This window comes from Xenopus laevis, chromosome 2L (genome assembly GCF_017654675.1).
Source record: "Xenopus laevis strain J_2021 chromosome 2L, Xenopus_laevis_v10.1, whole genome shotgun sequence".
Taxonomy (NCBI): domain Eukaryota; kingdom Metazoa; phylum Chordata; class Amphibia; order Anura; family Pipidae; genus Xenopus; species Xenopus laevis.
This window is the reverse complement of record NC_054373.1, coordinates 55587897-55608445: the sequence shown is the minus strand read 5'-3', so window position 1 is coordinate 55608445 and position 20549 is coordinate 55587897. Positions and strand designations below refer to the sequence as shown.

The window sequence follows — 20549 nt, the reverse complement described above, 5'->3', positions numbered from 1 at the left end:
CAGCTACCTTTCCTGAAAACCTACAGTAAAATAAAGTGTGAAATTAGCGTCAGTTCTAGAGGCATATTATACACAATATCTCTGCTACTGTAAGAGTTTTTACCAGCACACATCAAAGTTGGTTCAAGAGTAAGCTCATTTAGTAGCACAGTAAAGCTGGCCAAAGATAAGATTCGTACGATTTTCGGGCTGTGTGTGGAATGTCCTGACATTTTTCGTGCCATGGTGATCAGTCGTTCAGACGATTGGACAGGTTAAAAAATTTCGGCTACCGATAATATCTCTGCATGTATTGCCGATCTGACATGCACCAGACCCACTTTCTTGGATTCGGCAGAACTCCCGAATCCTTTGCAAAAGATTCTTCCGAACCAGAACACTAATTTGCATATGCAAATATGGGGTGGGAAGGGGAAAACATTTTTTACTTCCTTGTTTTGTAAAAAAAGTCACGTGATTTTCCTCCCTGCCCTTAATTTACATATGCAAATTAGAATTCGGATTTGGTTCGGCCGGGCAGAAGGATTCGGCCGAATCCAAATCCTGCTGAAAAAGGCCGAATCCCGAATCGAATCCTAGATTCAGTGCATCCCTAGATCTGACGATATTAGTGGGAGACTGTCGCCAGCTTTTGTCGGATATAACTTTCATACGATTGCTGTCAGGGGCAGAACATCGTCTGATCTGTTCTTTTACTATTATATTTGATCTGAATGGTTAGTGGCAGGTCGGGAGATGGCACCAAAAGATTGTTCGTCCGATATGAAGGTAAATCTACACGTCTATGGCCTGATTAAAGCGCATGCCATAAAAAAAAGCAGACATCAGCGCCTACAATTTTATTTTACTGATGTGGAAATGCTATGAGAAGATGATGAAATAGTGACAAGTGTGCTTCACATGTGGCCCTTCTGATTCAAGTATACTTTTACCCATTTAGCCACACTAACCTGGGTGTGAATTTTAGCTGGTGCTACTCCCTGGAAGCCTGACAACATTTCGATTTCACCCCATTTCAATAACCCATATATTCAGCCATTACCATATGAACGTTTTGGTGGGACCTCATAGCAACGACCCCCTGAAATGTAAACAGCTCCTATTTCTACTCTCAGCCTTTCCATTCAAGGACAGTAGCTTTGGCAACAATTGTACAGGGGCATTTTGCCCATCGCTGTTCTCTGCCAAAGGCAATGGAAGTCGACACATCCATGTGCCACACAGAATAGCAAGGACTCATTTTCAAATTTATATATGAATATTCAGGACAGGTATTGAATGTAAAATGCCAGTATGCACGATACCTAATGCAAGGTTACCATGCATAAAAACAAAAGGCAACTTCCAATTCTATTAACATATAGCTAGTGTAGTTGTACCCGTCTTGTCTAAGCCACTCACAGCCATTACCCAGCAACTACTGTGAGAGAGTAATGAAATTGAAATGACCATGCAAATTGAATAGGCAATGAGAGACCATAAGGGCAGACAAAGGTGGCCATACACGGGCAGATAAAGCTGCCGATATCGGTCGTTTGGACCAATTTGACAGCTTATATGCCCGTGTAGGGGGGCTTCCGACGGGTCTTCCTGATCAATATCTGGCCACGATATCGATCAGGAAGGTTTGATTTTTAACCGACCAACCCGTCGGTATCCCTTGGCGTATCGTAATTAGATCGTTCGGCCATACGGCGGAATTACCCCCCGATACAGCCATGCCGTTTATGGCATATCGGGGAAAGATCCGCTTGTTTGGCGATCCGCTCGTCCACTCGTTCGGCGATGCCGCCAAACGAGCGGATCTTTGAGTCTATGGCCAGCTTTAGTCAACCGGCGACAAATTGCCTCCTTTTCAGGCGACTAATCTCCCTGAACTGCCTCCCTGCCAGCGGGATGGCACTCTGAGCGCTTTGTTTTCTAAAGTTTCTCAAAGTTGCCTCATGAGGAAACTTCAGGCAACTTCGGAAAACAAAGCGCTCTGATTCTAGCCGGCAGGAAGGGGAAACTAGTCGTCCGAAGAAAGTAGATTTGTCGCCCGGCAGACTAATCTACCCAAATCTTCTTGTCTGTCTCTGGCCTTAGCAATGTATAACAGGATGTGTACAAATGAAAAGTCTTAATTCGACTCTCAAACTGTGATACAATCTTATGGTCAAACCCTACTACAAAAAAAGATAAGAGAGTGGCCCGGATTTCCAGGAACTGACTGAAGTGCACGTTGAAGCTATGGCCAAACTCAAAAAGACACAGCCGCAAGGGTTCTGCATCTAAATCAAAAAGTATCCAACTATAAGAATATGATTACATTTAAACCTAAACCAATGAGTCACCCTTTGAAAAGACCTATTAAACCAGTATAGAAATATCAGAAACCTTTCGTAATGCTAGAGCAAGAACATTAACACCAGCAGTGGAAATAAATCTAGAGTCACAAGAAACCTTATATATTTGTCAACAATTGTATTATCAGGTATCACGTGCCATGTGTCAGAGGCCAGGCTCTAGCATGAAAACAGCATCCTGGCAGCATGGTCAACACACTAGCACCAAACCTTTCCAGCTGCTGCTGAGCTACAACTCCCAAATCCTTCTGATGAATTGCGCTGTCAAAGCACTATAACTTGTAACTCCGGTTGCAGTTGAATTACATCTCTGAGCTGTTAATAACCGAGGAAAAACAACAACTAGAAGGCAGCCCATGTGCAATCAGAGCGCTTCCTTTAAGATGGACCCTTTCAACTTGTCCGGATGATGCTGAAGTTCCGGGGAATGTGGGAGGTGCAGTCCAGCAGCAGCTGGGGAAGGACAGCGACGCGCCTCACCTTGCTGGATGTCTCCATTAGTTCCACCAGGGACACTGAGCTGCCTCTCGGGCTCAGGCAGACAGCGGCGACAGAATGAGTGCAAACATGGCAGGAGCTTGGGCTCAGTGTCCCGGCTTTGCAGGCTGAGCTTACACACAGCGCACGTATCCAGTAAGTTCACCACTAGAGGAGACGAGGAAGATGATGCAGGAGTAGCAGAAGAAGAGGCCACTGACGAGGAGGACGGGGCAGGGTTTTCCTCTGCCGGGGTATCTGTAGGGACCGCCGCAACGGGGGCCTTCTCAGCACTCTCCGGCTCCTCCACGGCTTGGCTCTCTGTCTCACCAGGACTGCCGGTCTCCCCGGCGCCATTACTATTGTTGTTATTATTGCTGCTCGCGTCCCCCTCGGTCTCTCCCCCACCGCCACCTCCTCCTTTGTTATCCGCCATGTTTTCTCCTCTTTGAACCCCTGAACTGACCGCTTCGCTACGCCAGCAGCGCACGTACAACACGCCGCCCCTCTTTCCCTTGCTCCGCTCTAACAACCACGGCGGCCTGACGTCAGCACATACGCGAGGACAAGTGCCCAGCACGCGTGCGCACAGATAGAATCCGGATGTACGCGAGAAGGAGCGACGACCGTGAATGGGAAATGTGCGCGTGCGTCGACGTCACAGGTAGAAGTTGGAACAATACCGGCAGAGTTTAGAATAATGAGCAAACAAGATGAGAGCTCCTGATGTGAGTGTCAGATTGCTAGATGAGGGCGTTGCTTGCAAATATTTTATTAATTTCCGCATCTGGAGTGATAAGTGCTCTTTAAAGGAAAACTATACCCCCAAACAATGTAGGTCTCTGTAAACAGATATTGCATAAAACAGCTCATATGTAAAACTCTGCTTCATGTAAATAAACCATTTTTGTAATAATATACTTATTTAGTAGTATGTGTCATTGGGTAATCATAAATAGAAAATTGCCATTTTAAAAAATAAGGGCCGTCCCCTGGGATCCTATGATTCACGCTGCACACAAACATACCAAACAAACTATACATGTTAGGTCACATGAGCCAATTAAAAGACAGAGTTGTGTCTTTTGCTTCCTGTTACAGTTAGGGGCACATTTTCTAAGCTTGAGTGAAGGATTCGAAGTTAAAAAATTTCGAAGGTTTTTTTTGGGTACTTCGACCATCGAATAGGCTACTTTGACCTTCGACTTTGAATCAAATGATTTGAACTAAAAAATTTTGACTATTCGACCATTCGATAGTCAAAGTACTGTCTCTTTAAAAAAAACTTTGACTACCTACTTCGCCACCTAAAACCTACCGAGCATCAATGTTAGCCTATGGGGACCTTCCCCATAAGCTTTCTATGCTTTTTTTGATCGAAGGAAAATCCTTCGATCGATGGATTAAAATCGTTCGTATCGAAGGATTTAATCGTTCGATCGAGCGATTTTTCCTCGATCGAAGTATTTGCGGTAAATCCTTCGACTTCCATATTTGAAGTCGAAGGATTTTACTTTGATGGTCGAATATCGAGGGTTAATTAACCCTCGATATTCGACCCTTAGTAAATGTGCCCCTTAGAGTCGTAGTATTTCTGGTCAGGTGATCTCTGAGGCAGTATCACGAAATAGTGGCTCAAGGCAAGTAATGTAAAAGGACAATATTTACGTAAATTTATAGACCAGTTTGGTACGATTCTTTAATATATATATCTGTAATATATCTGTTGCTTAAGTGTTCATTTTGGGGGTATAGTTTTCCTCTAAATGGCATTATGCCCAGCAATAAGTGGTACAATGGCAATTTCTGCAAAATTACTAGTAATCATTCAAACAGACTAGCCAATAATCCCTAGTATTCCTGCAATCTCTTTGCACGTGATTCCTTCTTATCCTGTGGATTTGTTTGTATTAAAAGCAAAATGGCCCATTGTTATTAGAATCTGTATAGGCACATGATGTATAATCCAGATTATATCTACTGGCACATTGATATATACTGCCCAGTAATCCTTTATGTACATAGGCACTTAATCCACAATAAACCTGCTGGCACATTGATATATAATCTTCCAGTGATCTTTCAGGTACGTTGACAAATAATCCCCATTAAACTTGCTGCTGGCACATTGATATGTAATCCCCCAGTGATCCTTCTGGCATATTGGCACATAATGCCCATTAAACCTGCTGCTGGCACATTGATATATATTCCCCCAGTAAGCCTTCAGGCACATTGGCACACAATGTCATTTAAACCTGATGGCACATATATATATAATCTACCTATAATCCTGCAGGATTTTGGGCAAATAATCCCCTTAATTTCCAGGCACCTTTTCACAATCCCAGTAATTATACAGACACATTGTCATATAATTCCCACTACTTCTGCAGGCAACATAAACCACAATAATCCTATAGGGACATTGGCACGTGATCTGCATTATACAAGGAGGCAACATTGGCAAACAAACCCTAGTAATCATACAGGCACATTGTTATGTAATCCCCATTAATACTGCAGGTATACTGGCACATAATCCCTAGAAATCCTGCAGACACATATCTGTTGCACTGATGCACACACATCGGTATCTGACTGCTGTTGCAAATTTTATTGCTGATGCGAAGTACAGTTTTTAGCTCACAATCCAAAAGTGGCACCAGGAGGCTGCTGCACTTCATGAAAACCTGTCAGATTATGGCACTAGCCTATACTGTTCTGACACATGCATAATTAGACTCTGTGCCATAGAGCTTTAAAGCTACCAAACCCTACCCAACCACAAACCAGTGCACTGCTGAGCACCTGAGTGGGGTCTCTGATGTACAGTATATACTGAAATTAATCAACACTTGTTTGAAATTATAATATATGTCATGTTGCTTTTGTTTCCCTTTAGGGGTCAGTGTGATGCTCGGGGTGTAAATACCCATTTATTTCTCTACCATAGAACATGCTGTTTATGTTGGTTTCCATTAAAGGAGAAGGAAATTCCCTGAGCGCAAAAACCCTCCCCCCGCCACTGTGTTGCCCCCCCTCCTCCCCCCCAGCCTACCTGTCGCCCCGGGCAAATTGTTATTCACCCCTCTGCGCAGGTTCTGTCCACGGAGTTCACAGGCGCCATCTTCTCCCAAGCAGTCTTCTTCCTGCTTTGACAGGCGTTTTTGGCGCATGCGCAGTAGGAGCATTTATCCGGTACGGATCTACTGCGCATGCGCCAAAAGTCACAAAGTTTTCCGATTTCACTTCGTGACATTCGGCGCAGTAGATCCGTACCGGTAAATGCTCCTACTGCGCATGCGCCAAAAGCAGGAAGAAGACCGCTTGGGAGAAGATGGCGCCTGTGAACTCCGTGGACAGGACCTGCGCAGAGAGGTGAGTAACAAGTTAGGGGCATTTGCCCGGGGGGACAGGTAGGCCAGGGGGGAGGAGGGAGGGGGGCAACACAGGGGAGGGGGGAGGGATTTTTGCGCTCAGGGGGTTTCCTTCTCCTTTAAGGTCTTAGTGTACCACTTTGACTGATTTGAAAAGGTTGAGCTGCATAAATCCATTTTGAATCTATTTAAACTTGGGAGAATGGAGACACCTAGTGGGCATAAAGGGAACACAAGTCATACTTATAAAGAGGAACTATTATTACTATAATCATACATCCAGACAGTATTGGATAGCCCTCAAATAATGTAGGTCTTTATAAAAAGATATTGCATAAAACAGCTAATATGTAAAACCCTACTTCATGTAAATTAACCATTTTTACAATAATATACTTTTTTAGTAGTATGTGCCGTTGGGTAATTCTAAATAGAAAACTGCCATTTTAAAAAATAAGGGCAGGCCTGAGTTCTGTCTTTTGCCTCCAACCTTCTTCCTGCTACAGTTAGAGTTGCATTATTTCTGGTCAGGTGATCTCTGAGGCAGCACAGAGACCATCACAAAATGGTGATTCAATGCAAGAGATGTAAAAGGCCAATATTTACTTAAATATATATTCCAGTTTAATAAGATTCTTTACTATGCCACTTAATTTGATATAAACTATCTGTTGCTAAAGTATTCATTTTGGGGGTATAGTTTTCCTTTAATAACTCCTTTTTACAAAAAAAGGGATTATTGTGCTTCCTCAACCCAGTTGGTTTTCCCACAATGTTGTTTGTCAGTAAAGTAATCAGTCGCTGTCAGATTTTACCTGCTCTAATTGACTGAGTGTATTGGTGGCAATCAGAAAAAAAACTTGGTGAACATGTAAAAACATATAGTTTAGTGTATTTTTACAATAGTTTGATATACTGGGCTAAATGCAGTTAAAGGAGAAGAAAAGACACAATCAGTTTAATCCATGTAGATTGACTTCAGTCTCATCTCCCAAATTGCTATATTTATACTTGTGGAATATTTACTATACTCGAATATTCATCACTTGAATGTGCACCTGTGCTTTAACATGCACAGCCTCCTTGCTTTGCCTCAAAGTCACTTCCCACAGATGTGTATTAGGGTAGAACTACACGAGCGCGTTTACCTACGATAGCATCCATTCCAACACGCTGAGATGAATTGCAGGCGTCACGTCGGATGCGCCCAATCCAAGGTAAGTAATAGGAATGTCGGATATTGTTGCTGGGTGCATACGACTGTCGGATGCGAACGCTGCATGTTGCATCTTCATCTGACAGTCGTATTGGATGCACGAAGCGACAACGACATTCCTATTACTTAGATCCGAAGTGATGCCTGCAATTCATCTCAGTGCATCAGGACAGATGCTATCGCAGTTAGAAGCGTTCGTGTAGTTCTACCCCTATTGTGCAAGTGTGCCAAATCATGTCATCTTCTCGGTGCTTTCAAAATTAGCATTGGGGTTTGAGTATTCCATGTGACCCACACACATCAGTGAAGGAATAAAAATTAAGGGAAGACAAGGTGTGCATGGGCATCTTCTACACATGTTCTAGCCCAGCACAGGGGGTTAAAAAATGTAATTAAAAAAATTCTAATTATTAAAAACTTAAAAGTATTAGGGCTAAAAAGCCAGGCAGCTTCACTTATACCTTTACTTGTCCTTTAAAACAGGTAAATGCTTTAAGGCAGGTCTGGCATGCCCAAATCTATTACTTTATTATAAAGCAACATTACTAAGTCAGTTGGCAGACTGGCACTTACCGCCAAACACAAAAAAATGGGTAGACCTAGAGCACTGGATCTACAATGAACAATATAACCAATCTATCCTATCACTAATATGGCTCCAACACAAGAAAACAAGGTCATATGTTGACCTCCTACCACTGCCAATGAGAGCAACAATACAAGCATGGCAGTCTTCAAAATCAAACACTAACCTCGTTAAGTTTCCAACAGCATTGGCTCCCCTCTCGACTCTTGAAGGAGCAATACCAAATATGTCCTTGCAAATATGGACCCTTGCAGGACTGGATAAACTGGGTGACTTATACAACCAAGATGGTCTTAAAAATTTCTCAACGATACACGATGCATACAAATTACCTGATAATCAACTATATACTTATCTTCGAATCAGGCACTTCCTCCAAACTAATAAGATGCTAACAACCAGCCCAGCTACAAAGTTCGAACAAATTTGTCTCAAATCCCTCTTAAAACGAAAAGGAGCAACAGTGGCTTATAATGCGTTACTATTAAAACATGTTAGAAGCGACTTAACTGCCCTACAGTTATGGGAACAAGATCTTCAAAGAGACATTGCACGAGACCAATGGGAATATCTCTTCAAACAAACCCCTAAATACTCACGGGCCTTAAACCACCAAGAAACGGCAATCAAATTGTTATATAGGTGGTATTTTACACCGGACAAAATAAAGAAAGCATACCCACAAACATCGAATCAATGCTGGAGGTGTCAAAAGAACACTGATACCCTATTTCACATTCGGTGGACATGCCCGACAGTACAGCATTTCTGGAAAGAGACCAATACCCAACTTCAACAGCTTATAGATCCTTCATTTTCTCTGCAACCTGACTTAGCATTATTGGGCATCTTTCCACATCAAATAAAGAGCAACCAAAAACGAAAGATCTTCTATATAATCTTAGCCAGTAGATCAATAATTGCCAGAAACTGGAAAAAAGCCACATTACCCAGAAATGAGGACATCCAGGCAGAAGTGCAGCGAATTCAATTATATGAACATACTTTTGCTTTCATAAAGGACAAGAATGAAAATGTACTTTGAAAGATTTTCTTTTGTAAATCAAAAGATCTGACATTACATACTTAACATAAGGTTGTTATATATACTTACTTACGTGCTGTGGCTCTCACCACCTATGCCCCTCCCCCCCTTTTTTCCTTAACCCCCCCCATCTAATACTACTTCTTCTCTCTATTCTTTCTTATATGATATTGTAAAATTTGCAAAAATTGTTAATAAAAAAAAAACAAAAAAAAAAAACAGGTAAATGCTCAGCATTCTCTCAGCTTTGCAGATATGAGGATTGTTGCAGGGCAGACAGCCAATCAAAAGACACCTACAGAAAGTGTGACAGTCCCCCTGCTGTAGTAGTACAATGCTGGGGTCTTTAAGGAATTGTTCAGTATAAAAACTGGTTAAATATGCTGTGGAGAAGTAAAAAAATGTTTCAATACAGTTAGTTAGCCAAAAAGTTAATGTAAAAAGGCTGGAGTTACTGGATGTCTAACATAATAGCCAGAACACTACTTCCTGCTTTGCTGCTCTCTTGGTTTCCACTGATTGGTTACAAGGCAGTAACCAATCAGAGACTTGAGGGGGGCCACATGGGTCATAACTGTTTGTTTTTTAATCTGAGCTGCATGCTAAGGATCAATTGTAAACTCACTGAACAATTATTTCATTCATATTATTCTATTTTATTCATATTTCTATTCAAGCCCTTTCCAATTCATATACTAGTGCACGGTTGCTAGGATAATTTGGACCCTAGCAACCAGATTAAATTGCATACTGGAAAGATGAAAACCAATTGTGCGCTCTGCACCGCTCAGTCTTTTCTTCACAATCGAGCACTGCTTGACCTATTGACCCAGAGGAAACCTGGACTTCCAATGCAAGTGCAAATGAAGTAATATTGGTGAATGGGGCATAATTGCAGTAGCAGCAGCACAATTGTGTCAATCACATCATCCCATTGCAACCACAATAGAGCTGGAATTCTGTGTAAAAATGCTGAGTTGCTGGAAAAAACATGCTGATAAACCACAAGGTTTAACCCTTTGCCTGCCAAGCACGTACGGCGTACGTGCTGGCAGGCAAATGCTCAGGCTGCCAAGAACGTACATTGTACGTTCTTTGGCAGCTGAGCGCTCTCTCTGCTTCGGCGGCTTTTGCCGCCTCCGCAGAGAGTGGGGAGAGAAGACAGCCCCCTAGGCAACGAGGCTGGGGGGCTGTCAAGTCGGATCTGCGACTCGATTGTCGCAGATCCGACTTCAAAGTAGCAGACGCATCGCATGGAGCGTCTGCTACTACACTCACCTTCTTCCTGCCTGCAGAGCCGCCCACGCACTTCCTGCTGCGCAGCAACTCTGCAGACACGCTGCCAGGACTCCTCCAAAGAAGACAGCGATTCTCCTGCTCCAAAAACGGTAAGTGCACGTTTTTTTACACACTTACCTGCACCTACACATACTTACAGTACATTTATGCATTTTAGTAAAGATTGGAATTTTTTTAAATTTTTTTTTTTTAATTTTAGCACACTTGGTCCCTTTTGTACAGTTATTTACACTTATTTACACTTATTTACATGTATTTGCACACTCAGATAACTTTTATTAGTGCACAAATATGTATACACAAACAGGTGTTTTTTTTTTTTTTACGAATTCATTATACTGTTATCTTTTGTTTTTTTTGCCTAAAAACGTGTTATTTTGGCAGCGTGACTATTGGATAATCGATTTCGGCCACTAATTACGCTGTCAGAACAATTATTTTGTTATTTCATTGATTTACGCTATTTTTGTGGTTTTATTGCAATTTTATCCCTGCATTATTGTTCCCTATGTATCTTTAGTATCGTTTTGCTGTTTGGTGCTTTGGTATAGAAAGATAGATTTTACTTAGTTTGATCCGCCAAAATATGTGCTTTCCAAAAATATATGGGTTTCTGGGGGTCTTTTTACAGTTTGGGGGTCTTACGGCACATAACGTACAGTTAGGGTTCTCTTTTCTGCAGCTTAGTTGGCTAGCGTGAAAATTCATAGGCACGTTTTTCATTTGGGGTCCATACACAACACATACTTTGGTAAATCTATACATATTGGGCATCAAACTATTTATTAGACCTCTGACGTCCATATTTAGAGAGATTTTTCTTTGTACGTAAAACATTGTGTCCGATAAATGCGGCAAACTGCAACATTTTTAGGCGATTTTCAGAAATGTTGTAAAAACCTATATGTTTAGAAAAGCTTTGCAGTTTGGTAGTTTCGTGTAGAAAGACGTCGTTATCTTTGTTGGAATCGGCAGAATGTGTACTTTCCAAAAATGTATGGTTTTGGGGGGTCATTGCTGTTAGGAGGGTCTTGAGGCAAATAATATGAAGTCAAGGGTCTATGTTCACAGAAGGCGAATCGGCAGCGGAGAAAACTCATATTCACTATTTTTATTTGGGGTCCGCACATGCCAGCTGCCTTGGTATATCTATGCATATTGGGCATCAAACTGTTCAGTAGACCATTGGCATCAATATTTATGGTGTTTTACAATTGTATGTAAGAAATTGGGTGAGATAAATGCGGCCAATTGCAATATTTTTAGGCGATTTTCAGAAATGTAAAAACAGTTGCTTTTATCGCCAAATTTAGGAAAGGCTTGCGACTTGGTACTTTGGAGTACAAAGACATGCATACCCAATTTGGATTCGCAGGAATGTGTACTTTCCAAAAATATATGGTTTTATGGGGTGAACGCACTTTTTTCTACCTTTGCCCCCCCCAAAACAATGTAAATGTGTTGATTTTGCAGTACCTGAAATGACAGACCATATGGGGGTCTTTGTTTTGGGGCCCCTATACGCCACGTACTTGGGTACACCTATACATATTGGGCATCAAACTGTTCAGAGGACCCCAGGCTTTCATATTTGGGGTGATTTGTCTTGATACCTAAAAGTATGTGGGTAATACAATGCTGCAGGGTCGAAATTTTGAAGTCATTTTTGGAAATGTCCCCAAAATCACCAAATTTAGGAATGGTTTGCGGCTTGGTACTTTGGAGTACAAAGACATGCATACCCAATTTAGATCCGTGGGAATGTGTACTTTCCGAAAATATATGGTTTTCTGGGGTGAACTTACTTTTTTCTACATTTGCCCCCCTCAAAACAATGTAAATGTGTTGATTTTGCAGTACCTGAAATGACAGACCATATGGGGGTCTTCGTTTTGGGGCCCCTATACGCCACGTGCTTGGGTACACCTATACATATTGGGCATCAAACTGTTCAGAGGACCCCAGGCTTTCATATTTGGGGTGATTTGTCTTGATACCTAAAAGTATGTGGGTAATACGATGCTGCAGGGTCGAAATTTTTAAGTCATTTTTGGAAATGTCCCCAAAATCACCAAATTTAGGAATGGTTTGCGGCTTGGTACTTTGGAGTACAAAGACATGCATACCCAATTTAGATCCGTGGGAATGTGTACTTTCCGAAAATATATGGTTTTCTGGGGTGAACTTACTTTTTTCTACATTTGCCCCCCTCAAAACAATGTAAATGTGTTGATTTTGCAGTACCTGAAATGACAGACCATATGGGGGTCTTCGTTTTGGGGCCCCTATACGCCACGTGCTTGGGTACACCTATACATATTGGGCATCAAACTGTTCAGAGGACCCCAGGCTTTCATATTTGGGGTGATTTGTCTTGATACCTAAAAGTATGTGGGTAATACGATGCTGCAGGGTCGAAATTTTGAAGTCATTTTTGGAAATGTCCCCAAAATCACCAAATTTAGGAATGGTTTGCGGCTTGGTACTTTGTAGTAGAAAGACATGCATACCCAATTTAGATTCGTGGGAATGTGTACTTTCCGAAAATATATGGTTTTCTGGGGTGAACTTACTTTTTTCTACCTTTGCCCCCCCCAAAACGATGTAAATGTGTTGATTTTGCAGTACCTGAAATGACAGAACATACAAGGGGGGGTCTTCATTTTAGGGCCCCTATATGCCACGTGCTTGGGTACACCTATACATATTGGGCATCAAACTGTTCAGAGGACCCTAGGCTTTCATATTTGGGATGATTTCTCTTGATACCTAAAAGTATGTGGGTAATACGATGCTGCAGAGTAGATATTTTGAGGTGATTTTTGGAAATGTCACCTAAATCACCAAATTTAGGAATGATTTGCGGCTTGGTACTTTGGCGTAGAAAGACATGCATACCCAATTTGGATTCGTTGGAATGTGTACTTTCCGAAAATATATGGTTTTCTGGGGTGAACTTACTGTTTTCTACTTTTGCCCCCCCCAAATCGATGTAAATGTGTTGATTTTGCAGTACCTGAAATGACAGACTATATGGGGGTCTTCATTTTAGGGCCCCTATATGCCACATGCTTGGGTACACCTATACATATTGGGCATCAAACTGTTCAGAGGACCCTAGGCTTTCATATTTGGGGTGATTTGTCTTGATACCTAAAAGTATGTGTGTAATACGATGCTGCAGGGTAGATATTTTGAGGTGATTTTTGGAAATGTCACCTAAATCACCAAATTTAGGAATGATTTGCGGCTTGGTACTTTGGCGTAGAAAGACATGCATACCCAATTTGGATTCATTGGAATGTGTACTTTCCGAAAATATATGGTTTTCTGGGGTGAACTTACTGTTTTCTACTTTTGCCCCCCCCAAATCGATGTAAATGTGTTGATTTTGCAGTACCTGAAATGACAGACTATATGGGGGTCTTCCTTTTGGGGCCCCTGTATGCCACGTGCTTGGGTACACCTATACATATCAGGCATCAAACTGTTCAGAGGACCCTAGGCTTTCATATTTGGGGTGATTTGTCTTGATACCTAAAAGTATGTGGGTAATACGATGCTGCAGGGTAGATATTTTGAGGTGATTTTTGGAAATGTCACCTAAAGCACCAAATTTAGGAATGGTTTGCGGCTTGGTACTTTGGCGTAGAAAGACATGCATACCCAATTTGGATTCGTTGGAATGTGTACTTTCCGAAAATATATGGTTTTCTGGGGTGAACTTACTGTTTTCTACTTTTGCCCCCCCCAAATCGATGTAAATGTGTTGATTTTGCAGTACCTGAAATGACAGACTATATGGGGGTCTTCATTTTAGGGCCCCTGTATGCCACATGCTTGGGTACACCTATACATATTGGGCATCAAACTGTTCAGAGGACCCTAGGCTTTCATATTTGGGGTGATTTGTCTTGATACCTAAAAGTATGTGTGTAATACGATGCTGCAGGGTAGATATTTTGAGGTGATTTTTGGAAATGTCACCTAAATCACCAAATTTAGGAATGATTTGCGGCTTGGTACTTTGGCGTAGAAAGACATGCATACCCAATTTGGATTCGTTGGAATGTGTACTTTCCGAAAATATATGGTTTTCTGGGGTGAACTTACTGTTTTCTACTTTTGCCCCCCCCAAATCGATGTAAATGTGTTGATTTTGCAGTACCTGAAATGACAGACTATATGGGGGTCTTCCTTTTGGGGCCCCTGTATGCCACGTGCTTGGGTACACCTATACATATTGGGCATCAAACTGTTCAGAGGACCCTAGGCTTTCATATTTGGGGTGATTTCTCTTGATACCTAAAAGTATGTGGGTAATACGATGCTGCAGGGTAGATATTTTGAGGTGATTTTTGGAAATGTCACCAAAATCACCAAATTTAGGAATGATTTGCGGCTTGGTACTTTGGCGTAGAAAGACATGCATACCCAATTTGAATTCGTGGGAATGTGTACTTTCCGAAAATATATGGTTTTCTGGGGTGAACTTACTGTTTTCTACTTTTGCCCCCCAAAACAATGTAAATGTGTTGATTTTGCAGTATCTGAAATTACAGAACAAACGGGGGGTCTTCCTTTTGGGGCCTCCTATGCCACGTGCTTGGGTACATCTATTCATATTGGGCATCAAACTGTTCAGTGGACCCAGGATTTTATATTTGGGGTGTTTTACATTGATACCTAATGATGTGTGGGAGATATGTTGCTGTAGAGTGGAAGCTTTGAGGTCATTTTTCAAAAAATTCACCAATTTCTATAAAACACTATAACTTTAGGAAACAATTGCAACTTGGTGGTTTGGAGTACAAAGATATTTCTACCCATTTTTGATTCACCAGAATCTGTTCTTTCTAGTAATGGGTAGTTTTCTTGGGTAAACCTACTGTTAGTGGAATGTTTGGCCTTGAAATCAAAAGTATGCCGTTTGGGGAGTGTTGCTTTGGAAATTTGGTTGTGTACTGCTTGTAGATTTTGAGCTATACAAGTGAGAAATCTCCATAAAACTATATATATTTGGTATTGTCGCGTTCAGGAGACATAGACCTTTCTAAATCAGCTGTGTTCTCGTACGTAAAATGAATGATGTTTCTGATATATGTGATTGTTCTTCGTGCAACATGATTTTTTTCATTTTATTTGACACTTAGAATCCAATATTTTTTTAGAGAAGTAGAATTACACCAAAATTCTTGCATATTGTGAAAGTTCAGGTTGTCCTGAAAAAAACAATATATTGTTTTCCTGGGTTAACTAAAAGACCACCCCAGGAAAGGCCCTTAAAGTGAAAGAGTGCAAAATATCTAAAAACTGCTTGGCAGTAGATGTTCGCATCTAGGACAAAACGGCTGGCAGGGAAAGGGTTAAATAAAAAAATATAGAAAGCAGCTAAATCAAAGCTAGGCACATTTTTATAAAATTTTTAGTGTTTTTATTTGTTCTGTTGGTTGATAAAGTACACTCTAAAAAAAAATAGCAGCTGGGTGAGAATTTGGGTACATTAATACTGTATAAGAGGTAAAATTCTTTAGTATACATTACTATAAGAGGTAAAATTCTTTAGTAGATCCAATGTAATTATTAAACTACGTGTGCAAAACAAATCAGTGATTATAGGTAATCTACCAACTTCTCTCTAAATATGTGTTCTTAAACTGGGTAGAGAGGATTTAGAATTACAATTTAAATCATGTGAAACTAATCTGTGATTACCCCAAATCCAAAGTATAAATACTTCTGAAAACCAACAACTGGAAGCAGTTGTTTTAATGATTTAATGCCCACGACTGTAAGGCCATAAGACTTTCATTAAATTATCCATGCTATTTTGTTTTTTTTTTTAATGTTAGTTGTATTATATTTTGGAGAATTCTCTGTGACATGATGTAAGAAGATCAGCTGTGCAAAGAGGCAGTCACTTGTTATGTTAGACCCTATTACAACCTACTGGCTAAAAGATCTGAAAAATCTGTATGTGATCCATTATCTTCATTACAGGAAGCCCATCTCTCATAAACTCTATTTTAATCAAACAATTAGAATTTTTTCAAATGATATCCCTTTTCTCTGTAATAATTAAAAAGTGCCTTGTACTTGATTCTAACTAGGATATAATTAATCCTTTTTGGAGGCAGAACATTCTTATTGGATTTAAATAATGTTTCAATTATTTTTAGTAGACTTAAGACATGGAGATCCAAATTACAGAAATACCCCTTATCCAGAAAACCCTATGTCCTGAGCATTCTGGATAACAGGTTCCATACTTGTACTCTCTCTGTGGTCCTGTGCCAGTTAATGAAACATGTTAAATGAAAAATGCCAAAAGAGATGGAAAGGTGATGATTACTGTATTTAATGTTTACTTTATATGGCCCTTACATGCAAAAGTACTGCCAAGTCAGTTAATGGGAACAAGTTTATAAACTTTTTGCATGACAATTTTATGGCACAGGTTGTTGAGGAGCCAACCAGAAAAAATGCTATTCTGGATCGAGTGATCTCTAATGACCCAGAACATTTAGCAAATGTGCAAGTAATTGAACCCTGGGGTAAAAGTGACCATAATGTTATATCATTTAATGTCTGGTGCAAAAAACAAATATACACTGGGGCAACAAAAAACATGAATTTCAGAAGAGCTAATTTTACTGCCTTGAGGGCTAACTTGCAGAGCATAGATTGGGGCATTATGTTTTCAGCTAAAAACACAGAACAGAAATGGTTGTAATTTAAAATGATATCAAATCATTACTGTTTTCAATTTATTCCCTTAAGAAGTAAACGTAGTAGCACTAAAAATCACCCTATGTGGCTTAATTTAGAAGTAAAAAAGTTAATAGGAAAGAAAAGAAAGGCATTTAAGAGATTTAAAAAGATGTGTGTTGGGAGTGTTGCTCCTTTAAATAATGGCAACAGTATGGTTGTAACAGATACAGAAAAGGCAAATGTTCTAAATCAGTTCTTTTCTTCAGTGTATACAATAGAGGAGTCAGGGTTCCCAGGCTCACTTCATAGCTGCACTGATGGCTCAGCTCAATCTAGTCAGTGGCTGACTATATATATATTATTCATAAAGCTTTAATAAAAATGAATGTAAACAAGGCACCAGTGCCAGGTGGCATACACCCCAGGGTTCTAAGAGAGCTTAGTTCATTTTTAAACCGGCCCCAATTTCTGATTTTCTCAGATTTGCTTTCATATGGCATGGTACCTATGGATTGAAGAAAAGCTGATGTCATTCCAATATTTAAAAAGGGATTACAATCTCAGTCGGGCAAATATAGGCCAGTAAATTTGACATCTTTGGTGGGCAAATTATTTGAATGCTTGCTAAGGGATCACATTCAAAATTTTGTGCTAGTGAATGGCATTATGAGCAGCAATCAGCATGGCTTTATGAAGGATAAGTCATGTCAGACAAATTTGATTGCTTTTTATGATGAGGTAAGTAAGATGCTGGACGATGGGGGAGCAGTAGATGTGATCTATTTGGATTTTGCCAAATCGTTGGATACAGTACCCCACAAACAACTGCTTTTCTAAACTAAGGTCTGTTGGGCTTAATGAAGCCGTTTGCACTTGGATAGGAAACTGGCTACAGGATCAGGTGCAGAGGATGGTTCTTAATGGTAAATTCTCTACATGGAGTAAGGTTCTTAAGGGGGTCCCTCAGGGCTTGGTATTGGGTACACTTTGATTTAACTTGTTCATTAATGACTTAGGGGAGGGTATTGTAAGTATATGTATCAGTGTTTGCAGATGACACAAAACTACCCAGCCCAATTCATTTCATCCTTGATGCGGCATCCTTGCAACAGGATCTTGACAATCTGGGCAGCTAAGTGGCAAATGAGATTCAATGTTGATAAATGTAAAGTCATGCATCTGGGATGTAAAAATATCCAAGCCACTTATACCCTTAATGGGACTGCACTAGGCAAATCCATAATGGAAAAGGACCTTGGAGTCATTGTAGATGATAAACTTGGCTGTAGCAAGCAATGCCAGTCAGCAGCATCAAGGGCAAATAAGGTCTTGAACTGTATTAAAAGGGGCATTGATTCACGGCAGGAAGTGGTCATTCTTCCACTGTTTAAAGCACTGGTTAGGCCCCATCTAGAATATGCCATATAGCTTTGGTCTCCAGTGCTCAAACATGACATTATTGAATTAGAGAGGGTACAGAGAAGGGCAACTAAGCTGGTAAAAGGCATGGAAAATCTTAGCTATGTGGAAAGACTGGCCAAATGGGATGTTCGCGCTAGAGAAGAGGCGCTTAAGGGGTGATATGATAACTATGTATAAATATATAAGGGGATCAAAATCTCTCTAATGCTTTATTTTATAGTAGGTCTTTCCAGCTGATGCGAGGTCACCCATTAGAAGAAAGGAGGTTCCGCCTAAATCTTCGGAAGGGTTTTTTTACAGAGCTGTGAAGATGTGGAATTCTCTTCCTGAATCATTTGTACAGGCTGATACATTAGATAGCTTTAAGAAGGGGTTGGATGTGAGGGAATACAGGGTTATGGAAGATAGCTCATAGTACAAGTTGATCCAGGGACTGGTCCCATTGCCATTTTGGAGTCAGGAAGGAATTTTTCCCCCTCTGAGGCAAATTCGAGAAGCTTCAAATGTTTTTTGCCTCTGGATCAATTAGCAGTTAGGCAGGTTAAAATAGAGTTAAGATTGAACTTGATGGACGTGTGTCTTTTTTCAACCTAACTTACTATGTTACTAAGTAATGCCATAAAGGGATATTTTTTATACATTTGGCACTTTTTTTTTTTTTTTTTTAAAGGTATTTATTTACATTTTAAACATAACATACAACACAAAAGTATATGTCAGGTAACATAAGCAGTGATCACAATATATCGAGGTCTCGCAGGACCCCTGCAGCGCAACTTGGCAAAGAACACTCCATACAGTCGACAGTTTATCCCCAGCATGAGACAATCATACATTTAAGCAACAATTTCCCATTCGGGCACTCAGGGTCAGAGCACACTACCCCCCAGACAACAATATATTAGAGCAGAATGAGATCCACACAAACAGTGCCATCCCTAATGAGTTACACCAGAAGATTCACTTCATCGTGGGCCTCTAGCCATGGTCCCCAAATTTTATCAAATTTTTGGGGGCAGTGCCTAGCTAAGTATGTAAGCTTTATTACTGGGAGCCGATCATTAACCAATTTTTGCCATTGCTTGACTGTCGGGGGTAGGGGGCTCATCCATTTGATGGCAATCTGTTTTTTGGCATAGAATAAAAGGGTGCGTAGCAGGCATCTGGTTTTTACGAGGGGCGCTAGTTCTTCTACTATTCCTAAGAGACAAACCTCCGGTGCAAGTACCCCAGGAAGCAGGACCACTTCGGAGAGGTGAGAGACCACCCGTGCCCAGTAGCTGCTGATCATGGGGCAGGACCATAATAAGTGAAAGAAGTCTGCATCCGGTCGCATTTGGCACTTTTGATTTCAGTAGCTTTGGCCACTCATTGAGCACAGAAGTTAGGCAATTTAAAACTTAATCTAATAACTTGTTGCTGGCTAGCTTTCTAAAATAGGAACAAACAAGCCAAACTCTGTTATACATAAACAGAGTCTTGTTGAAGTAATGATGCAACTTTATTAATAGAGCAAGTCAATGAAGGTCCTGATCACACTTGCTTACATCCACACATCTGCTATTATGCTGGATAATTAACATATCCCAGTGCCGTATATTAATTAACAGTGCCCTTTGTATGGCTCTCATACCTCTCTTGCTATATAGAAATATATTATTAGAATATCCATCTGTAGGAAAGCAGCATAACTTTTGAAAGTTATACAACTTAATTAACAAATGATAATCTTTTTAAAGCATACTTTATATAATATATTTATATTCTTTTATGCTAATGGTGTCATATTTAGGCACTAAAACTTTTGATTCTTCTTTAATACAACCAAAAATCTATATATACATACAAGAAATAGGTATATTTAATATTCATTTCAACAATATTAAGAGATAAAAGTGATATATATCATGCACCATCTACATTTTTAGTCACTTCTGTAAGTTAAATAAACATAAAGGCAAATTTTGTATTTGTAAAAAGAAATTGCACCTCAAATACCTAAATTAAAATCTGTTGCACCAGATCATTGGCAAATGGTTAGAAAATTGAGAAAGATCTTGGAGCAACC

At 40.3% G+C, this 20549-nt stretch overlaps 1 protein-coding gene and 1 long non-coding RNA gene across 4 annotated transcripts in view; one reads left to right on the top strand and one right to left on the bottom strand.

The window, feature by feature from the left end:
- trim33.L (tripartite motif containing 33 L homeolog) overlaps positions 1-3408 on the bottom strand; it is a 77452-nt gene extending 74044 nt beyond the window's left edge. Inside the window, exon 1 of one of the 2 annotated variants that reach the window (XM_018245286.2) lies at positions 2826-3408. In XM_018245286.2, coding sequence (XP_018100775.1) covers positions 2826-3258 — 433 coding nt within the window. In that variant the 5' untranslated portion in view covers positions 3259-3408. 2 annotated transcript variants of the gene reach the window in all.
- The window catches only part of LOC108708066, a 30531-nt gene continuing 13351 nt past the window's right edge, over positions 3370-20549 (top strand). For both annotated transcript variants that reach the window (XR_001934370.2, XR_001934369.2), the window contains exon 1: positions 3370-3486. This is a non-coding gene — a long non-coding RNA (uncharacterized LOC108708066). The remainder of the gene's footprint in view (positions 3487-20549) is intronic.